The 21,088-nt window shown below is 35.9% G+C and overlaps 1 protein-coding gene across 1 annotated transcript; it reads right to left on the bottom strand.

Annotated features, from left to right (window-relative positions):
- Positions 1 to 4,078: 4,078 nt before the first annotated feature.
- Positions 4,079 to 11,674, bottom strand: gfap (glial fibrillary acidic protein). The gene is made up of 9 exons (XM_016269130.1): positions 11,140 to 11,674; positions 8,116 to 8,176; positions 7,936 to 8,031; positions 7,524 to 7,685; positions 7,232 to 7,357; positions 6,877 to 7,097; positions 6,738 to 6,781; positions 6,569 to 6,654; positions 4,079 to 5,259 (listed from the first exon to the last, which is right to left on the bottom strand). Exons 1-9 carry the CDS (start codon positions 11,634 to 11,636, stop codon positions 5,218 to 5,220), a joined length of 1,335 nt encoding a protein of 444 aa, XP_016124616.1. The 5' UTR covers positions 11,637 to 11,674; the 3' UTR covers positions 4,079 to 5,217.
- Positions 11,675 to 21,088: the final 9,414 nt, after the last annotated feature.

Genomic DNA, 21,088 nt, shown 5'->3' with positions numbered 1-21,088 from the left:
TATATATATATATATATATATATAAGCATATATATATAACATGACCTTTACCTATATATATATAACATGACCTTTACCTAATATCCTAATGTTTTTTTGGCATAAAAGAAAAATTTATAATTTTGACCCATGCAATGTATTGTTGGCTATAATTGCTACAGATATACCCGTCTACTTATGACTGGTTTTGTGGTCCAGGGTCACATATATATACAGCCACCTTGAAATTATAAGGTCAGATAGAACCTTAGAATTCTCATTTTTGGGTGAACTATCCCTTTAAGAAACTGTGAAGGAAAACCATTCCAAAAATCTTACTGGCAATGATATATAGGCATGATATCAAATGTGTCCAGTAAGTAGATATAGTGGAACACATTGCATGGTACATTTAAAAGAAAATTAAAGCGGTTCAAAGATAAAATACAAACAGATAACACTACCAACACCTCCCATTTCTGGAAAGACAAATAGGCCTATAAGCGGAAAAAAATTCAAATAGCCTACAATACATCATTTGCAATGGATTTCTATAGTTGAATTTATAAGTATCTTTATAATATAATTAGTCTCTTGTTTTACATTCTAAACAAGCCTGCATAAACACAACATAGCAGGTAATTCCAACATAAAAGAAACTAATCATGGATATCTTTCAATCCTGTGCACACACAAAGTTAAAGTAGCTAGATGAAAAGTGTGTATGTGTCTGGTTATTGATTGTGACTTGAAAAGTCATCCACCTATTTGTTAGTTAGTGTGCCTATTACAAATAAAAACATTTCTGTGTCATTAATCAACATCACTCACTGGTTTTCTATATGGTGATACTGTATATCTTTTTTGAAGCATACAATATTTTGTCACTCATTTTTGTGCATTAAAAATGAATTGAGCTTTATGAGCTCACTGAAGTCATATGCACCATTAAATTACTTAGCGTTGCCATATGAAGTATGATAGAAAAACTGCAATATAAACACTCTTCATCAGCCTAAATAACAGCGTGATCTCTCTCTCTCTCTCTCTGTCACCTCTCTAGTGGTGTCAGTAAGATCTCAGAATGGAAAATCCCCCGTCGGTGTCTAGCCAAATGAGAACACCACTACTGAAGTGTTTTATCTGTCCCACATACTTCCAGTATCCCAAAACTGATTTCTTCCGAACCATATACATACACACTGGAGAGAACAGACTTGGAGAAAAACATCTGATCTCACACACATTATTATCCTATGAAAAATCTGTTTGCTTGTAATGACAGCTGCATTTTGACTCACATGAATTATGTTCCACAATTACTGATATCAAATACGTCCAGTAATATTCTTACTCTCTCACCTTTCACACTAAGCTCACTTAAGTGATTCTCATTTTTAAAAGGAGATAAATGCTTCACTTCTGGCAACAGCAGTCTCAAGCTGTGTGTGAATGAACCGACAGAAATGCGGTGGTTGTGGAGAGGTCTGACTCAGTGTGACAGGCTTAGCTGATTGTGATGTGCTTTGCACAGATTCTCTGGGTGCCCGAGTAAAGAGGTGGCGGCGCTGGAGGGTCAGATTAAGGTTAAATAGGAGGAGATGTTTGATTAGAGCCCGAAGAACCTCTCTGATATCTATCCATAGCCTTCAGTGGTGCCACTGGTGTCTGATGTGCATGGCAGAGATGTGTCTTCCACTTATCCCTTCACTCTTCATTAATCCTGGGAAATTTGTTTTTATCTTGCTCCCTCACAGACCAGATTCAAGCTTGCTGTGAACAGATGTTTGATGATTATTCGAAATCACTTGGATTTGTGGGATATTTATAATAGTTCTTTACTGGCATCTATGGTTCCATGAAGAATATTTAACATCCATGGAACCTTTCCATTGCGCAGAAGGTTCTTTATAGTGGAAAAAGGTTTTTCCGATATTCTTTATATTCTATTTCTTTTAAGAACTGTTCACTGAAATTTTCTTTGAGGAACCCAAATTGGTTCTTCTATCGCATCTTTACAAAACCCTCGTTGTGGAACCTTTATTTTGTACTGCAGAGTGTACTGCAGAGTGTACTGCAGGGACTTTCTACTGAGTTTCTCATGCCCATATTATCCTGGGATCCAGAAATAAGTCAAGCTGCCTAATGATTTATTTCTTGGTGCAGTGTTTAACTTGGAACCAGTTAAACATCCAGATGCTATCAGACTATGCATCACACATTGTTCTAAGTACTCCTTTCCAGATATCTAAGATGTTGTTAGCCTTTAACACTTCTTTAAAGTACATCAGTGAGGACAGCATGTAATTATGTCTCTCAGTTGCCCTTGTTCCAGAGTTGCCACGCTCCAAATGACTCATCCAATATGCCCCAATTTCTTCACTCAAGCCAAGTTCTGTCAACTCAATGCCCCCTCCGTGAATGTCTAGCATTGCTGTGAAATGTTTTAGTGACCTCAACGTTTGATGTTCTGAAATGACATTTTATTTCATGAGTTTTGATTAGGACATTTGTTGGCACAGTGTTTTTTTGAGTATATCTACCCAGCTGGCACACACAAAAAATGTTCCCAGATTTCGCCAGGGACATGTTGTGGAAAGTCATATTTCTCAGCGTACTAGGTTTTCAATATACACATGGGGTCTGAACCATTCAATTCAGTTTCTGTCCATTCTTTTAGAACAGTGGTTTTCAAACTGTGGGTCACAGAAAGTGTGAGAATGTGCCCTTTTTGCATTTCTGAGTTTGGAATGTGAAAGTAAATTATAGCAGTATTAACTTCTAAAGAGGTATATAGTATAGGAGACTATAGCAAATAGTATTTTTTCATTTGAATTTGCTCTAACAATTGTGTTTCTACAACTTTCGAACAGAGGAACAAGAGTGGCATGCAAAAACAAATAAACAGTGTGGCCTATGCAGCACAATTTGCAAATGAATTACTCTTTTTAGACGGTTATTTTAATGAAGCGTTTAAAAAGACAGACTTTCAGATCGGCTACTGAATCAACATGACTTTGACCCACATACTGAACTTCAAGTTCCATGTCGATGCATCTAATTTTTATAGGTTACCATTAGATAAGTTAGCTTACCCAATGCAGCTTGACGACAAAAAGAATGCAATGTTAAAGTGTTATTTTTTCATGTTAGAAGAGCCATTTCTGTACAGAATGCTTTGTTCAGAATGCTATCACCTTGCATTGTAATCTCATTGCCTACATTTGCACATCATTAAGAATCATTTGACCCCTGAATATTCAATGATATTGGAAGTAATGAAATAAGTGTAGTATTTATAATATAAATTCTCACTTCTGCCACTATTATACATATCATACTGCCCTATTTAGACTTAGAATGAGTGTGTGACTTTACACGGGTCCCTAAGATGTCGTTATGTACTTGAGAGTGAGAGATTTCACTTTTGTAAACCTGTGAAAAGATTTCAGGGTGAGAATGTTCTTTGTCTTTGAATTTCATTACACTTGCTCTACCTAGGAGGGATTCATTATCTTGATATCCAGGGCATAGAAACCTTATATAGGAGCAAACCTAGTTCTACAGTAACTTATCTGCCCTGTCAACATACCCTGACAAAGACAGTGTGTGTAATTCCCTCTAACCAAGCATGAGATCCGCACCCTATCTGTGACCCTGTCACACATACCTGTCACTCAAACCTTCTGCCCCCTTGACATGTTCACATCACATGTGACAGAAGATCACTGTCACTTCTAAGTCAGAATGCACCAGCTGCAATGCCGATGTGCTTGTGTTGAGAAGTCCTCTTTTGTCCACCTTATTTTTAACAAGAGTGGATGTGGCCATTTGTAACTTGAATGTGCTTCCTGTACCATCTGTTTTTTACTTATTTTAGCCTTACAAAAACAGTTATGTTGCTTCATATTGCAAACTTTATTATTGTAATCATAAACACACTGGTTTGTAGCACAAAAAGTTTTACTGTTTGCTGCATTTTGCTATTCTTTTAGTCGTCATCCTTCCAATCGGAGGTCTCGCATATTCACAGAAAATAGCTTTCTCCCGAATTGCAAAATAAGGTGGATAAGCTCATAAACAGAACACACGCTACCAAATAAAAATAATTTATTAGTATCAATATTAAACAACACAATAAAGTGACGTCCAATTCAGTATGCAGCAGTAGTGTGAAAGTTAGCCCTCCTCAGCTGAAAACATAGTTGAGTATTACCTGACAGTATGAGTTTTTAGTAAATGCACAGTCACATTAGCCAAATTGCAGCTACATTTTGCATGCAAAAATGTCTATTTTCAATAGTTTGGAGATGTATGAAGGTCAAACAGAAGTCACTTTCAAACCAAGCAGCTTCCCGTTTCATGATGCAAACTTGAACATGAGCGCAATCTGCATGGGAAACTCCAGATCACACAAATTCCTAATGAGATGATTGGAATTCGCCAGAATGTCATCGATCAATGGTAGATAAGACTGCACCTTAAGACAATATGTCAGATGTTTACTAAATGCGTTCAGTAAGATATTGTTTTTTGTTGATTAAAATTTACTATTAATATGTTTTCTACAGGTCAGTTAACAGTCAACAAGCATTTTAAAGCATTTAAACCTGGGTCCATAGAGATGCTTTAGTTAGCTACTGTGCAAAAACTTAAAGTGAAAGAGAGAAAATGTGGGGTAAAATGTTCATATAGCACCGCTGAAAAAAATCCATCATTCCTTTAAAACCATCAGAAAGACCTTTCTGTTATAGTTTCCTTCTGCCATACATTAACACTGACCATTTAGATTCAAAAACTTCCAATCCTGCTCTTCTTCATCTAGTACTTAAAGACTACAATACATTTCAGAATGTATTCTCTACAGTTTGTGCTTGACAAAAAACTATATTCCCCACGCACCCGCTCTGACCGCTAGCTACATCTTGTTCTGCTTTCTACTTTCATCTGTCCAACCATGACTTTTTATGGCACAATCGGCGATAAACTAGTCTAATATCATGCAAAGACTCTTTGCCACAAATAAAGACAGATAAAGAGAGAATCCCAGGGAGAGAAAGAGATCAAAACGCAGTTGATTATTGCTTATAGTGGCTAATATAACTGAATATAATTCCCAGGACCTATATAGACTAGCAGAGAATATAAGCAGGGCAAGAAATCACGTGTTTAATCACAGCATCCAGAAGCATTAGTGATGAACTCTTCAGCTGCATCCGATCCAGTGTCTGAGAGTGATTACGGCAGATCCTTTCTCTCCGTGGTGGACTCCTTAATGATCTTTGAAAGAGAGATTGCATAGGTTAGTTTTAGTTCAAACAGAAAACAATGAAGAAATAAAAAGATAAATAAACAAATCTGTAATGCAGAGATGCCCAAGGCTATAGTTGGCTAAGTATAAATCAGTTAATGGCCTTTCATTCGGCCCGCCATGCCATAGACGTGGGGGAAAGCATATTTCTAATTCATCCTTTTTTTGCATTGCATTGCATTGAAATCTGGTTGGAATTGTGAAATTGGTTAGAAAAAAATGGTTACACTTTACAAAATGTGTTAGCATTAGTTAACTGCAGTAGTTAAAGGGACAGTTTACCAAAAAATTAACATTTTGTCATTACTTACTTACCCGCATGTCGTTCCAAACCCATAAGACCTTCATTCATCTTCGGACCACAAATTAAGATATTTTTGATGAAATCCGAGAGCTTTCTGACTCTGCATAGACAGCAACTGACACGTTCAAGGCCCAGAAAGGCAGTAAGGACGTCATTAAAATAGTCCATGTGACATCAGTGGTTCAACTGTAATTTTATGAAGCTACGAGAATACTTTTGGTGCCCAAAGAAAACAAAAATTCTGATTTTATTCAACAATTTTTTCTCTTCCATGTCAATCGATGCGCATTCACAAGAGTACACGACACATCTATGCAGGGTCAGAAAGCTCTTGGATTTGATCAAAAAAATCTTAATTTGTGTTCCAAAGATAAACAAAGGTCTTATGTGTTTGGAACGACATGAGGGTGAGGAATTAATAACAGAACTTTCATTTTTGGGTGAACTATCCCTTTAACGTCGTGAACTCACAAAAAATACTTCCAAACCATGTATTAATCTTAGTTAATGTTAATTTCAACATATACAAATACAATATTAAAATTAAAAAAAATTTCTGTTAATATTATTTAATGGATTAACATGAACTAACAATGAATAGTTTTTATTTAATATTTTTATTAACTACCATTAATGGGACCTTATTGTAAAGTGTTACTAAAATAATGCAGTTTGGGATGTAATGCAGCATTTACTTTTGGCCCATGGTCCCCAATCAAGTTTGATTTTTGGCCCAAAATTGTGGGCATTTCTGCTTTAATGCAATGGATGAAAGAATGAATGAATCAATTAATAAAATGAATGAAAGAATTGATCCTTTAATTATTTTGTGAGATTGTTGGAAAAGAAAATGTTGCCAACCGCTGATGATGAAGTAGGTGTGTATTCATATAAATTGGGTGTCAATTTTTTATTTTATGAATTTTTTTAATTTAATTTTTAAAGATTGATGAAGAGCGCCTCCTAGTGTTTACCTCTCCATCACGAGTCTCAACGGTTCGCACAACTATGCTCCTCTTCACATGCGCCTCAGGAGTCAGCTTAGTGTCCAAGCTGGTGTCTAACAAAACACACACACACAAATGATTAAATAGATACATTTAATTCAAGCAGAAATCAACAACTGGATGATGAGTCACTCACCTCTAAACTGTAAGTTGGTGAAGTTCTGCACCGGAACAGTGATTCTAGAAGAGGTGGAAGATATTAATTTATGCATATTTGAATTAATTACTCAAATTATTGTGGTTGATGCCATTTCTCTCCTCTCATCAGTCATCACCTGCTTTCTTCTCCTTCGAGCAGCTTCCTGTAGGTGGCAATTTCAATATCCAGAGCCAGTTTTACATTGAGCAGATCCTGGTACTCCTGCAAGTGTCTTGCCATCTCCTCCTTCAGCATGTGGATCTCATCCTCCAGATGGGCCACAGTGTCCTGGTAACCGGCTGACTCAATGGCGAAACGTTCTTCCATCTCCCGCAGCTGACGCTCCATGGACTCGTTCTTAAAGACAGAGTGAGAAGTTTGAAATGGTTTTGAGAGGATGATGACTTTGCTGTCAAGTACTGCGCTCTACAATCATGGCTGAATTTGTCGTTGTCGTTGTTGTTCTGAATACGTTTTTGGTGAATACTTACAGATCCACGAAGAGATTCCAGGTCACAGGTCAGGCCCTGAATCTGTCGACGATACTCATTGGCCTCCTGCTTAGCTTGTCTTAGAGCTTCTGAATTACGGTTGGCTGCATCAGTCAGATCAGCAAACTAATGGAATAAATAATAATAATTATTATTTATTTATTATTTAAAAAAGTGTAGAAACATTTTATTATATTATATTACAAACAAAATGTTGCACTTCAAATCTTCTAATAGAGAAATCCACTAAAGAGAATACGTGTGTGTGTGTGTGTGTGTGTGTTTATATAACCTTCGAGCGATACCACTCCTCAGTCTCCTGCATATTGTTGGTGGCCGTGGCCTCAAACTGAGCTCTGATCTCCTTCAGGGCAGTGGTTAAGTCTGGCTTAGACACATCCAGATCCACATGAACCTGTTGGGCTATCAGCTGCTCCTGCAGCTCCCTCATCTCCTACACCGAACACGGAAGAAGGGTGAAAGAGAGAGAAGTTTACAGGTGAATATAATGGCGTCTGATTTAATCTGATCTTTAGGACTTAAAATGTAATCTGTTTGGGCAGATAAAGACATCAGAATCTGATATAGCTACATATAGCCAGGTTATATTAACAGATTTGATGCCAGTTGGAGTAAAATGAAAGGAGACAGGGATGAAGTGAACAGATGGAGGTAGTGTGGAGTGAGTGGGAGGGATAACACACCTCCTCATGGACCTTCTTCAGGAAATTGATCTCATCCTGTAGAGCATCAATCTTCCTCTCCAGCTGTACGCGGTTCAGAGCTGCTTCATCCACATCCTGGAATCAAAAGTGAAATTCATGGCAGCAATATGATAACTTATTCATGATCGATGAATGCGACGGGAATGGAGTGCTCCGTACTTGTCTGAAGGTGTTGAGGTTGTTTTCTGCTGCTTGCCGTTGGGCGTTTTCATCTTGAAATCTGGAGGACGGATAAGAAAACATATCTAAAAAGAAGGATTCAACCCTAATTTCTACAACCAATAGTAGTCCACATATTCAAGATTTGCGGGACCCAAAGAACTCCCAGAGTATATCCCCTCTTGAAAATGTATTTAGGAAGTCATAATGTTTATTGTTTGTTGTTATTGTTTGTTTTGTTTTGAAGCATTCATTTATACAAACACACACACACACACACACATATATATATATATATATATATATATATATATATATATATATACTGTAGTTTCACTGTTTGTATTACTTTTTGATAGAAATTTATATTTTTTATTCAGCAAGGATGTTAAATTGATCAAAAGTGACAGTAAAGACTTTTACTTTTACATGTTGTTCTTTCGAACTTTCTTTTCATCAAAGAGTCCTGAAAAACTATTTATCACTGTTTCAGCAAGAATATTAAGCAGCACAACTGTTTTCAACATTGATAAGAAATGTTTCTTAAGCATCAAATCAGCATATTAGAATGATTTCTGAATCGGGTTGCAAAAAGTGGAAAATTTTCAGTAAATTTCGGTAACATTCCAGGATTTTTGGGAACCTTTCGGGAGCTTTTGGAAAGTTTCTGTAAATTTACCAGAAATGTTCCATCCCTTTGCAACCCTATTTCCAAAGAATCATGTGACACTGAAGACTGGCGTAATGATGCTGAAAATGCAGCTTTCTCATCGCAGGAATACGTTACATTTTAAAATGTATGCACATTAAAATGTTTAAATTGTAAGAGTATTTCAAATGACTGTTTTTACTTTTAAAGTTTTTTGATCTAATAAAAGCAGCATTAGAGACTGCATTATAAAGGTATTTATATTATACATATACATATTTATACAGGTAGGACATGTCTATAGTCAAGTGGTTATAGGCCTGACTCCCCATAACGTCAAAATATATTATCTGTGATCCCTGCCCTCAAAGTGTATCCTAAATAGTTACTTATGAAAAATCAGTTTTGACAATTGTAATGAAAGGCTCACGGTGGAGGTGACCTATGATGGTGTGGTGAGACCTGCAGCAGGGGGCTGGACAGGGTTCAATGGATCACTCATGCATCATTAACTGCTCACACACACACACACACACACATACACACACACTGCAGCTACTGCTCTTTCCCACGGGGTGGAGTAGATGCACTGCCTTTCATACACACCCTTCTAAACAGAGCAGCTACACCTAATATCCATCAATATCAACAATTCCAAACAAACAGTGTCTAGTTTTGAGCATGCAAATAAAGGCAATGCATGTACATCAAAAATAATCACTTTGAATTTGTATTCACAGCTTAGTCCTAATGCAACTTTACTTTTTGTTACTGACTTTGTTATCATGGTTTCTGATTTCAGTTTTATTTCACATAAATGTTACAAATGTTTCAATAGATATTAACAGTGAATTAAATAGAAAATTGCATTATATAAAATAAAGTTTAGTAACTGAAAAAATATATGCATTTTCCTGTCAGTTTTGTTTTAAGAGATTCTTATAAATGTTATCGCTTTGTATCTTGAATAAAATGTGGTCTCTGAATGATCTGGTATGGGAAACACGCCGGTTGCTACTGATTCCAGTCAGTGTAAAGTTATGAAGGTTTGGAATTAGGCTAAAAATGTGGTCCTTCTCTAACAACAGGATATCTGAACTGGGAGTGTTCAGCCTTTGTGGAAGCTGTACCGAGGTATTGTGCCCCTCCCTGCCCCCATACCACTCAGTGAATGAAAAGAGAGGCAGCATGGGATCGAATGAGAGTAAGAAATGGGGAGCCTCTCATTGAAAACAGAGTTGGGGTGCTATAAATTCACATAGTAACATTGAAGTTGTGGCAATAGTACTGATGTGGAAAAATGCCAGAGGTGTTGCAGTTCTTAAGAGATTCTTTACCCGTTTGAAAGCTGTTCTTAAGGGCAGGATGGCATTTCTTGGATATGGCTATTGACCTTTTTTGTGACATTGTTCTCCTGTTGCTCTTAGCTTTCTTGTTGGTGTGTCCTGGAATGTATGATACCTCGACTCCAGCTATGCACATCTACTCATACACAAGTACACCCTTTTTTACGCTGTATTTTACTTTGACACGTTGGTTATAGTGATTCTAACTTTGTGTTGCCAGTTGCTTTCATCACGACACCAATAAATCAAGGTGGTTTTGGTTTCTCACTGGGTTTCTTTTCATTTTTGAAAGGGAACTGATAAATGATCTCACTTTTGTATGCAGTGCAAGTGCATTTTTTGAATGCAGTGCAAGTCGCTTTAAATAGACGTGTCTGCCAATTGTATAAATGTAATGTCAACAGAAGTTACTTTAAAGATCAAGGTTTATGCAATTTTAAATAAAAACTAAAAAGTTTCTAACCACACAGTCTTGCTCTGCATATATTCTTCTTGTGCAGACTAAAATAAAAACAATATAAAATAATTTTGTTTTTGCAAAATTCTATGCATTTGTATCATGTTTATATTTGTACAATATTTTACAAATTTTAAACTATAAAATAGATCTATATTTTTGTCTTAATTTTTATCTAAATATTAATGTCTTAATTTAGATCTATCTATCTATCTATCTATCTATCTATCTATCTATATATTTATCCTTATAATTATAAAATATCTGCAAGATACATACAAAATATTTTGTGAAAAATATAAATCGATAATCATTCATTTGACCATTTTTATATTTTATTAAATATATTTATATATTATATAATATAGTATATAACCCTTAAAGTACCCTGAACCTGAACCCTAGTCTGAAACACATTTTAGACAAACAAGCTGCAAGATACAAATAAATCATATATTATATTATATTATAATTTTTATTTATTTATTTATTTTGGAAAATTCCATTCAACATCCACCTGGCTCAAAACTCTGGGAGGGCACTTTAAAGGGGCACAACACATCTGTCCTTACCTCTGTTTAAGAGTAGCCAGGTCTGAGGCCAGGTTGTCTCTGTCAATCTCCAGTCTGGCTTTACCAGCACTGAGGCCGTCCACCTGCCTGCGGAGCTCCCTCAGCTCCTCCTGGTAGATGTCCCCCAGACGGCTGGGCTCCTTCCCTCTTAGCTGGTTCAGTTCCGCCACCAGCATCTTGTTCTGCTGCTCCAGGAAGCGCACTTTCTCGATGTAGCTGGCGAAGCGGTCGTTCAGCCCCATCATCTCCACTTTCTCATTGGTGCGTGTCTCCCGGTACTGGACCTTCAGCAGGGAGTCCGCAGAGAAGTCCAGCCGCTCTCCACCCAGGGACAGGCGCGAGGTGGACAGGGTGATGGGGCTGGAGGTGAGGTGGCGCGGGCTGCTGTGGAGGGACAGGCGGCCCATGCTGAGGCGGCTGGTGACCCCCACGGACGGGGAGCCACCCGAAGTCCCGAAACGCTTTCGGTAGGACGAGAAAGCTCGCTGGGTCTCCATGCCAGAGGAAAATGAGATCGAGTATGGGTGAACTTTGGGCTTTTATAGAGAAGGCGGGGGGAGAGAGAGGGGGTCCAATGGGGAGGGCAAAGGCCAGGGGGTGTGTATGTGAGCCCGGAATTGTTTGTGCTTGTCCGCCCAGTCTCCTGACTGCCTCTTTTCACTCTATTCTGTATGTGTCTCTGGTGTGGGGTGCACACAGTCAGTCAGAGAAAATCCTATTCATGCCACTGCTGGAACACATACACACCGAGACAGACTGTAATGGCACTGATATCTGACTGTTCTGTCTCACCCCATGAAAAAGTGAAGCTTTGTACCTTTTCTGAGTTAATTTGGAGTTCCTCTGCTACTCGGTCAGAGTTTTTCCTGTCGTTCCAAGAGGGATTTTAATTATGTCATGGAACACTGGGGTGATTACATAACTTTTCGTTATAAAAGGAGTCTGCCGCTCTCTTTTGTGCTGATCTGGGAACATCACACACGCTTTTCAACACCACTGATTCATATCTGTTTACCAGAAAAATCAAGTAACCAGAAGATCTGACTCATTTAACTTTATACAACTCACTGTGAAGCTTTGTACCTTTTCTGAGTTAATTTGGAGTTCCTCTGCTACTCGGTCAGAGTTTTTCCTGTCGTTCCAAGAGGGATTTTAATTATGTCATGGAACACTGGGGTGATTACGTAACTTTTCGTTATAAAAGGAGTCTGCCGCTCTCTTTTGTGCTGATCTGGGAACATCACACACGCTTTTCAACACCACTGATTCATATCTGTTTACCAGAAAAATCAAGTAACCAGAAGATCTGACTCATTTAACTTTATACAACTCACTCTGGTAAACTACTAAAGGAATAGTTCACTCAAAACGAAATTTAAGTCATCATTTACTCACCTTCATGTCACACAAAAGACGATAGTTAGAAAAATGCCTGTAAAAATGTAAATGGAAGCTCCAAAAAAAAGCACTCAAAGTCAGTGTTGTTGTTAAATAAAACTATTAAAAATCATTCTTGTAAATTGAAATAAGATCAAAATAAATAAATAAATATAAATATATATTTAAATATGTATAAAATGTTTAAGTAAAACTACTACAACTAAAACTAAAATAAAAATTAATTTAAGCTAAATAGAACAATTTAAGAATTTTAAGCTAACAAAAAGGATAAATTAATTACATAAAATTACTAAAGCTAAAAAAAGCTATTTCAAATGATTAATAAATACTATAATTGTACATAAATAATACTAAAATAACACTGGTCAAAGCATCATGAAAGTTGACAATATATCTCATCTGCTGTATTCTAAGACTTTGAAACTCAAAGAAATCTGAGTCAGTATTTACTGAAAATCTTGCCTTGAAAAGCTTATTTGACAGATGTGGGAAATTATCAGTGTAGCGCAAACATTTAGCAAATAAACTTATAAAATGAGTATAAATATATTATATTTATTCTATATATTGCTGAAATGCAAGAGATAAAGGACAGCTGGTTTTGATAAATGGTTTGGCTCATGCCTCATCAGCAGTCTACAAAGTAGTAGAGGAGTGTATCAAGGCCAGGGAGACACTGGGGCACTAGACTCGCAGCCAGACAGAAAACAACACACCCACCAATCAGATTTGTAGGAGATGAGCTCATCAGCAGCCAACACTGATGACCAGCAGACTGCAGGATTGTTATGGATGGACGGTCAGAGCCAGTGGGAATGCAGGCTATGATGGATGGTTGATTGGGAAAAGTGGGGAAGATATTAGAGGTTAATTATGGGGCATAAATTCAACATATAAGAATGGGGTAAGATGTGTCAGTGGTTCAGCTGTGACACCTATTAATTTATGAAACTGTAAACAACCTTTGCCAAGTAAATGTATATTTAGAAAGCATTATATTACTATATCTAGCATGCTTTTTTTGTATACTACATTACAAAAGTCAGTATCAACACAATTTTTGAAATAAGTCTCTTATGCTATGCTCACGCTAATGGTAAGGATGCATTAATTTGATTTAAAATACAGTAAATAGTAATATTGAGAAATATTATTACAATTTAAAATAACTGTTTAAATAAAGTGTTACCAAAATATTATTATATAGTATAAATATGTAATATACAATATATATATATAACAACTGTGAAGATAGAGATACATGTCATATTTGCATATAAGAGCTGGAATGTAGAAATGTAATAATATATTTCTTTTTTCCTCATTCTTGCCCTGAGTTCCATAACAAGCCAAACCTGTTTACTTTCAAAATTTCTGAACATGTGAACTCAAAAGCATTTTACATAAATTAATGATCTGTTTGAAATCTGCTGACAGTTAAGAGCATTATAATTTAATATTGAACCTTACATCAAATAATTTATGCACACATACAAACATTTTAATCAACTTAGAAAAAAGGCTTTTCAGATCAGTTTTATTTTAGTGAACTGTAGCGCCATTACAAGTACAGCAGACACAAATATCGTTGATGATGGATTGGAAATATTTCCTCCTCCAGCTCGATTGTTTTTCTACAGGGCTTAAGACTCATATACTGCGTAATTTTGCCCGAGGAAAAAACTGTACATACAGTACGTGGCACATAGTTGCCTCATCTGACAAAACATCTAAAGAATATTTTAGTTTTCAGAATGAAAAACACCTCAGGACAGTTTCTTGTGTCTCTCTATTGCTGCGGCAATAAAATGCTGAATATGGCAGATATTTGATTATTTTAGAGGACTGTTTTTCAATAGTGTTTGTCTTTTTCCCCCCAGATTTTCATTAAAAATACTTAAAACTTGAATATGAAAAATTGGCGTTTAGGCACCAGATATTTAATATAATTTCTAACCAATAACAATAATTTAGGCCCAAGGAATTTAACTATCCCAACCTGTACTGCAACATACCCATCATGCCGTACTCTCAACATAACCTGTTTCACTTTAGCAAGCAGACTATATAACCAGACACTCCTGCAGTTTTCCAGACATTCTCGAACACGCTGTGTATTGTTGCATCAAAAGGTGTTTGCTAAAGCTGAAACCATGAAGGCTCTGGTCTGCGTTCTTGTCCTGATGCTCGTTTGCAGCACTACTGGTGAGTTAACATCTCTAACTGCTGAATTTCAGATACCGCAGAGGCCTGCCTGAGATTTATACTACTGATGATTGGATTGGAATTCAGAACTATGAGGAGAGAAGTAGGGATGGTAATATTGCCTGAAATGACTGTGCTAAACATAATTGCACCGAAAAAGTTCGAATGCATCAACAGTAGCATGTATGTGTCACAGTAGCTCATGATTTGTTTGTGGTGGTTTGTCTGTCATTCTCTGTGCAGTGCACTCCCTCCAGTGCTTCACCTGTGTGGGCGACGACTGCAAGGTCAGAACCGAATGCCCCCCGTCTGCCAGCTTCTGCAAGACCGAGGCCACCGGTACGTGCCGAGACATGTCCTCATCCTGTCACTATTATGCAAAACTACAGCTCTGTGCCTCTTTAAAATAAGTGAGGCTTGTTTAGATGCAGATTGATTGTAGCTTAAAACAATGGCAGGCCACATATACACTGTTAAAAATGTCTTAAAAATTATTATTAAATATTGTTACATATTATATTAAATAGTATTTAATATGATTGGCTACTTTAGATTATAGTGTATTTTATTTGTATATACTATTTTTACATATACTGTGTGTTTATACTTTTAGGTACTAAATAAGCTGACAGCTTTTGTACCTTTTTGTGTGCACATATAATTCTATACATATATAAATGATGTATTTAAAATATGAATGTCTTTTTCCAGCACATTCTTTGTCCCGCACATGTGAGGAGTCCTGCACACCTGGGGAGAACATCCACTGCTGCGATCATGACTTGTGCGGCTGAACGTCTCTCTGTCCAATCTACAAATAGCCTTGTTATGCATGAAGAATCATTTCTCAGTTATTGATCGGCAAATTTAAAATGTAAACACTAATCAGTATATAGAGAAAATGTAGTAAGCATGGGCACTTACAAAACTCAATAAAAAAAATTGCGATAAATATTTGTCTGCGTGAATGATTTCCACTTAATGTGTTGCTTATTTTTTGCTGTTGAGACAGTTAAACGTATTGCTTCAGGTGTGTGAAACAAAACAAAAAAACAATTCTCACCATTAACTAACGATTAACTATGACTTTTGCCTCAATAAACTCCTGATTTGCTGCTTATTAATAGTTACACTCTTAAAAATAAAGGTTCTTTATTGGCATCAGGGGTTCTATGAAGAACCTTGAACATAATGGAACCTTTCAAATGCAGAAAAGGTTCTTTAGATTTTTTAAATGTTCTTCAAAATGGTTTTTTAAATGTTCTTCACCGAAAGGTTCTTTTGGGAACTAATAATTGTTCTTCTATGGCATTGCTGCAAAAACACCCTTTTGGAACCTTTATTTTTAAGAGTGTAGTTGTTAAGTCTAGGTATAATATAGGTTTAAGGGATCTAAAATTTGATCATGCAGAATAAGGCCTTAATATGTGCTTTATAAGTATTAATAAACAGCCAATATGCTTGTAATATGAATGCTAATAAGCAACTAGTTAATTGGGAGAATTGGTCCCTAAAGTGTTACAAAAAATACATATGTGACCCTGGACCACAAAACCAGTATAAGAGTAATTTTTTTTTTTAATTGAGAGTTATACATCATCTGAAAGTTGAATAAATAAGCTTTTCATTGATGTTAGGATAGGACAATATTTGGCCGAGATACAACTATTTGAAGATCTGGAATCTGAGGGTGCAAAAAAAAAAAAAAAATATATATATATATATATATATATATAATAATAATAATAAAAATATTGAGAAAATCGCCTTTAAATTTGTCTAAATGAAGTACTTAGCAGTGCATATTACTAACCAAAAATCAAGTTTTGATATATTTACAGTAGGAAATTTACTAAATATCTTCATGGAACATGATCTTTACTTAATATCCTAATGATTTTTGGCATAAAATAAAAATCGATCATTGTGACTCATACAATGTATTTTTGGATATTGCTACAAATATAACTGTGCGACTTATGACTGGTTTTGTGCTCCAGGGTCACATATCAGAAAGATTCAGACTAGAAGTCTGATAAAAGTTCTGATAATAACTGTGAACAAACTAGGCATCAGAAAAAAAACTCATGTTGATTCTGACTTAAATGACCAAGTTGGGTGGTTAGACTTGACAGGGCGACTAGAATACAAATGACCCTTTTATCGCACCGTGTTTCTGAAAGAGTGCTTCCACTGTAAGGCCAGCTGTAATTTATGCTGTTTAGTGTGTTTAGTGTCAGGACTAACATGGAGGGCCGTCATTACGATCCGCTAATAAATATCTGCAGCGGTGACTGTGGTTGCCTCAGCCCCGGTAACTGGGGAATGTCTGTCTGAGACCAAACATTCAAGAGAGGTGAAAAGTTCAAAGAGGAAAGTATGTTAGTGTATGAGAAGCTTTTCCATAGAGATTTCCAGGTGTTCTCTCTTGAAATCTTCCTCATTTTTTGAGTTAGTCAGTCTCTTCTGTTTATTGGCACGCTCTGTTTCGCTCTCTCAGGTTTGAGAGGAGTCAAACAGCTGATTCATGTCTCCAGCGTAATGAGGCAGGAGCGAACAGCAGAATCCTAATGCTGTTTCCACCGACTGATCATCAGCCAAGACAAAGCCACAAGCAGACTCTGAGACTGCACTAATCTGCCAAACTCCGTTTGTGAGTGTTTACGCTGGTTGTGAATCTTACTGTGTGTAATAGAATCTGAGGAATACAAATTTAAATGATGTGGCAATCATAGCTAACACAACAACTAGCAAGTCCAGGACACAAGCAAATGTTGCCAAAAAAATCCAGCCAGGTGCTCTGCTAAGCTGACAAGAGACATTTGTTGTGCTTCAAATGCTGTTGTGCAAATGCTTTGAGCCCAAGAGTTCTTAACCAAAATGAAATTAAAGGGATAGTTCACCCAAAAACGAATCATTTACTCACCCTCATGTCGTTTCAAACCTGTAAGGTTCTTTCTTATGTTGAACATAAGATATTTTAAAGAATGCTGGAAGTCAAACAGTTGATGGCCCCCATTGACTTCCATAGTATTTCTTTCCCTGCTATGGAAGTCATTGGGGACAACTGGTTGGTTCTTCTTCAAATTATCTTCATTTGTGTTTTGATGACAATTTCAGAATTTTCCTTTTTGGGGTGAACTATTCCTTTAAAACTTAACACAAAAAATAAATGACAACATTTTCATTAAATAAAAATGTTTTTGGAAAAAAACGAAAGACAAATTCTATAATAAAATGCATGACCCCAAAATAACGGAAACAAAAAATCAAATACAAAATAAACGACTTAAAATAAAATAACTAACTTAATTGTGACCCTGGATCACAAAACCAGTCATAAGGGTTACATTTTTCGAAATTGAGATTTATACATCATCTGAAAGCTGAATAAATAAGCTTTCCATTGATGTATGGTTTGTTAGGATAGGACGATATTTGGTCGAGATACAACTATTTGAAAATCTGGAATCTGAGGGTGCAAAAAAAATCTAAATATTGAGAAAATTGCCTTTAAAGTTGTCCAAATGAAGTTCTTAGCAATGCATATTACTAATCAATAAAGTTTTGATATATTTACAGTAGGAAATTTACAAAATATCTTAATGGAACATGATCTTTACTTAATATCCTAATGATTTTTGGCATAAAAAAATCTATAATTTTGACCCATACAATGTATTTTTGGCTATTGCTACAAATATACCCCAGCGACTTAAGACTGGTTTTGTGCTCCAGGGTCACATATATAAATAAATAGTTTGTTTTTGTATTGTATATGTTTATAGCATGCCCTCATTACACATGAAAATGTTGGTAGATTTCAGATATCGAGCCCTGAAAATGGTTTAAATGTTATCAGTATTATGTATTAACTTTGGCAGCCCTAAAATACTAAAACTAAAACTAAAACTACATATACTGGAAAACTAAACTTAAACTAGGTAACACTAGCTTCCATTTTATACAGTGACTACTGAACTCTATTAAAACTAAGCTACTGAAAGGACAAATAAAATTAAAAAAAAAAAAATGCAATTAAAAATGACAATTAACCTGCTAAATTGTACATTTCAAATATTATGCATGTAATATCTATGGTATTTTGTGATAAAAATAAAATTGTTAATCTGGTTAATATTAACGAAAAAACTGATGAAGAAATACAAAGAACAAACCTGTCATTCTAATTCACACATTTGGTGTTTTTGCCTGCAGCACTACTGCACGACAAATACATTAAGTCGAAAGAAATGCATTCCTTCTCGGTCACAACTGGTCTAACAACATACACCGGAAAAACACTTTTACTTTCATGATGGTGAACAGACCTGGGGAACGCTGACAGCCGAATGCTTGCAGTAAATGCCGGAAAAAATGCAGTGCAGTAATGTACATCTTAGACTTCACATAAGTCATTTCTTTATTCCTGCCTGAACATAATGTTTCGCTTTGCACTATATTTCACTGCACAGAGAGAAGAGGGGGAGGAAGTGCTATAAATTCAGTCGATCCTTTCCTTGATGCCACAATGGTGTGTATTCACAGAGAAAAGCTGTGTTAGTACTGTGACTGGCTTAGACTGACTCCAAACAGACAAAGACAGATGGTGAGAAACACACTGTTAGCAAGAATCATCAACAAACACATAAAACAGGTATTAGAGGACACTAAAAGCTATACCATATATTCAAGATTAAAAACAAGCACACTTTACATTAAATACGTGGTTTTGTGCATATTGTTTTATTTGAAAATATTTGATACACTGGACTTTGCACTGCAAGTCTCATGTCAAGATACATAAACATAATTATATATTGTGTATCTAACCTATTGGCTCGTATTCTTTTGCTTATCCCAGGGTTCTCAACTAGACTTACTCTGACATTTCTCTGAGACATTTCTCAATCTTTGGTACAATACTGATTCTTAGCTGCCGAAACAAAAACTAGCAGCTATTTGAGATCATATTTGAGCCATTCAACTGTTTTTGAGGAGGCCAAAATACTATCAAAACAATAGAAAAGAAGGACAAGTGGTCCTGCGGTCAGTGTTGGTGTGCCCGTATGACAGACACCTGTCACTCAAACCCTGAGCTAAACAAAGTCGTCAAGCTGAGTGGAAACTCGCCCCTGGCATCCACCTACCTTTTCACTTGAGCAATACCCCATGATACATTTCCAAAGAAAGCATCGTGCCTTTTCACACACTTTTCTGAGTTCCTCATAAACATGTCTAGTCTCACGTACTTGCTCTCAGTATAATAACACTTCTTGCATTCCGAATAGTTCAGAATTACCCAAACATTCAGAAGTTTGGGGTCAGTAAGATTTTAAAAAAAGACTCTTGTGCTCACCAAGGCTGCATTTGATCAAAAATATACCAAGAACAGTAATGTTATGAAAATGTATTACCACATTAAAAAAGCACTGTTTTTTGCTTTTAATTACTATAATGGCAAAAATGTATTTACTTCGTTTTAGTGTCACACGATTCTTCTGAAATCATTCTTTTATATGCTGATTTGCTCGTATGATCAAAAACATTTTTATGTTGAAAACAGTTGTGTTGCTCAACACTTTTGTGGAAACATTGATACAAGATTCTTTGATGAATAGAAAGTAAAAACAAATTGAGAAAGTAGAAATCTTTTGTAACATTATACATAATCTTTACTGTCACTTTTGATCAAATTAATGCGTCCTTGCTAAATAAACATATGTGACCCTGGAGCACAAAACCAGTCATAAGGGTCAATTTTTTGAAATTGAGATTTATACCTCATATGGAAGCTGAATAAATAAGCTTTCCATTGATGTATGGTTTGTCAGGATAGAACAATATTTGTGCGAGATACAACTATAAGAAAATCTGGAATCTGAGGGTGCAAAAAAATCTAAATATTGAGAAAATCGTCTTTAAAGCTGTCCAAATGAAGTTCTTAGCAATGCATATTACTAATCAAATATTACGTTTTAATTTATGTACAGTAGGAAATTTACTAAATATCTTCATGGAACATGATCTTTACTTAATATCCTAATGATTTTTGGCATAAAAGAAAAATCTGTAATTTTGACCCATACAATGTATTTTTGGCTATTGCTACAAATATACCCCAGCGACTTAAGACTGGTTTTGTGCTCCAGGGTCACATATTATTTCTCTCACAAAAAATATTACTGACCCCAAACTGTGAATGGTAGTGTACATTAACTTTAATACCATTTTCATTTTCTTAACATAAAAACAAAATCTTTCTTTTCCACATCTTATTTTTCCTTTCAACACTGCAACTCTGAATACATAAGGCAAATATCAAGTCCTTCATAAGTGGCAG

This window comes from Sinocyclocheilus grahami, unplaced genomic scaffold (genome assembly GCF_001515645.1).
Source record: "Sinocyclocheilus grahami isolate Dianchi unplaced genomic scaffold, SAMN03320097.WGS_v1.1 scaffold49.1, whole genome shotgun sequence".
Classification (NCBI taxonomy): domain Eukaryota; kingdom Metazoa; phylum Chordata; class Actinopteri; order Cypriniformes; family Cyprinidae; genus Sinocyclocheilus; species Sinocyclocheilus grahami.
This window is presented reverse-complemented; position numbering and strand designations above follow the sequence as displayed.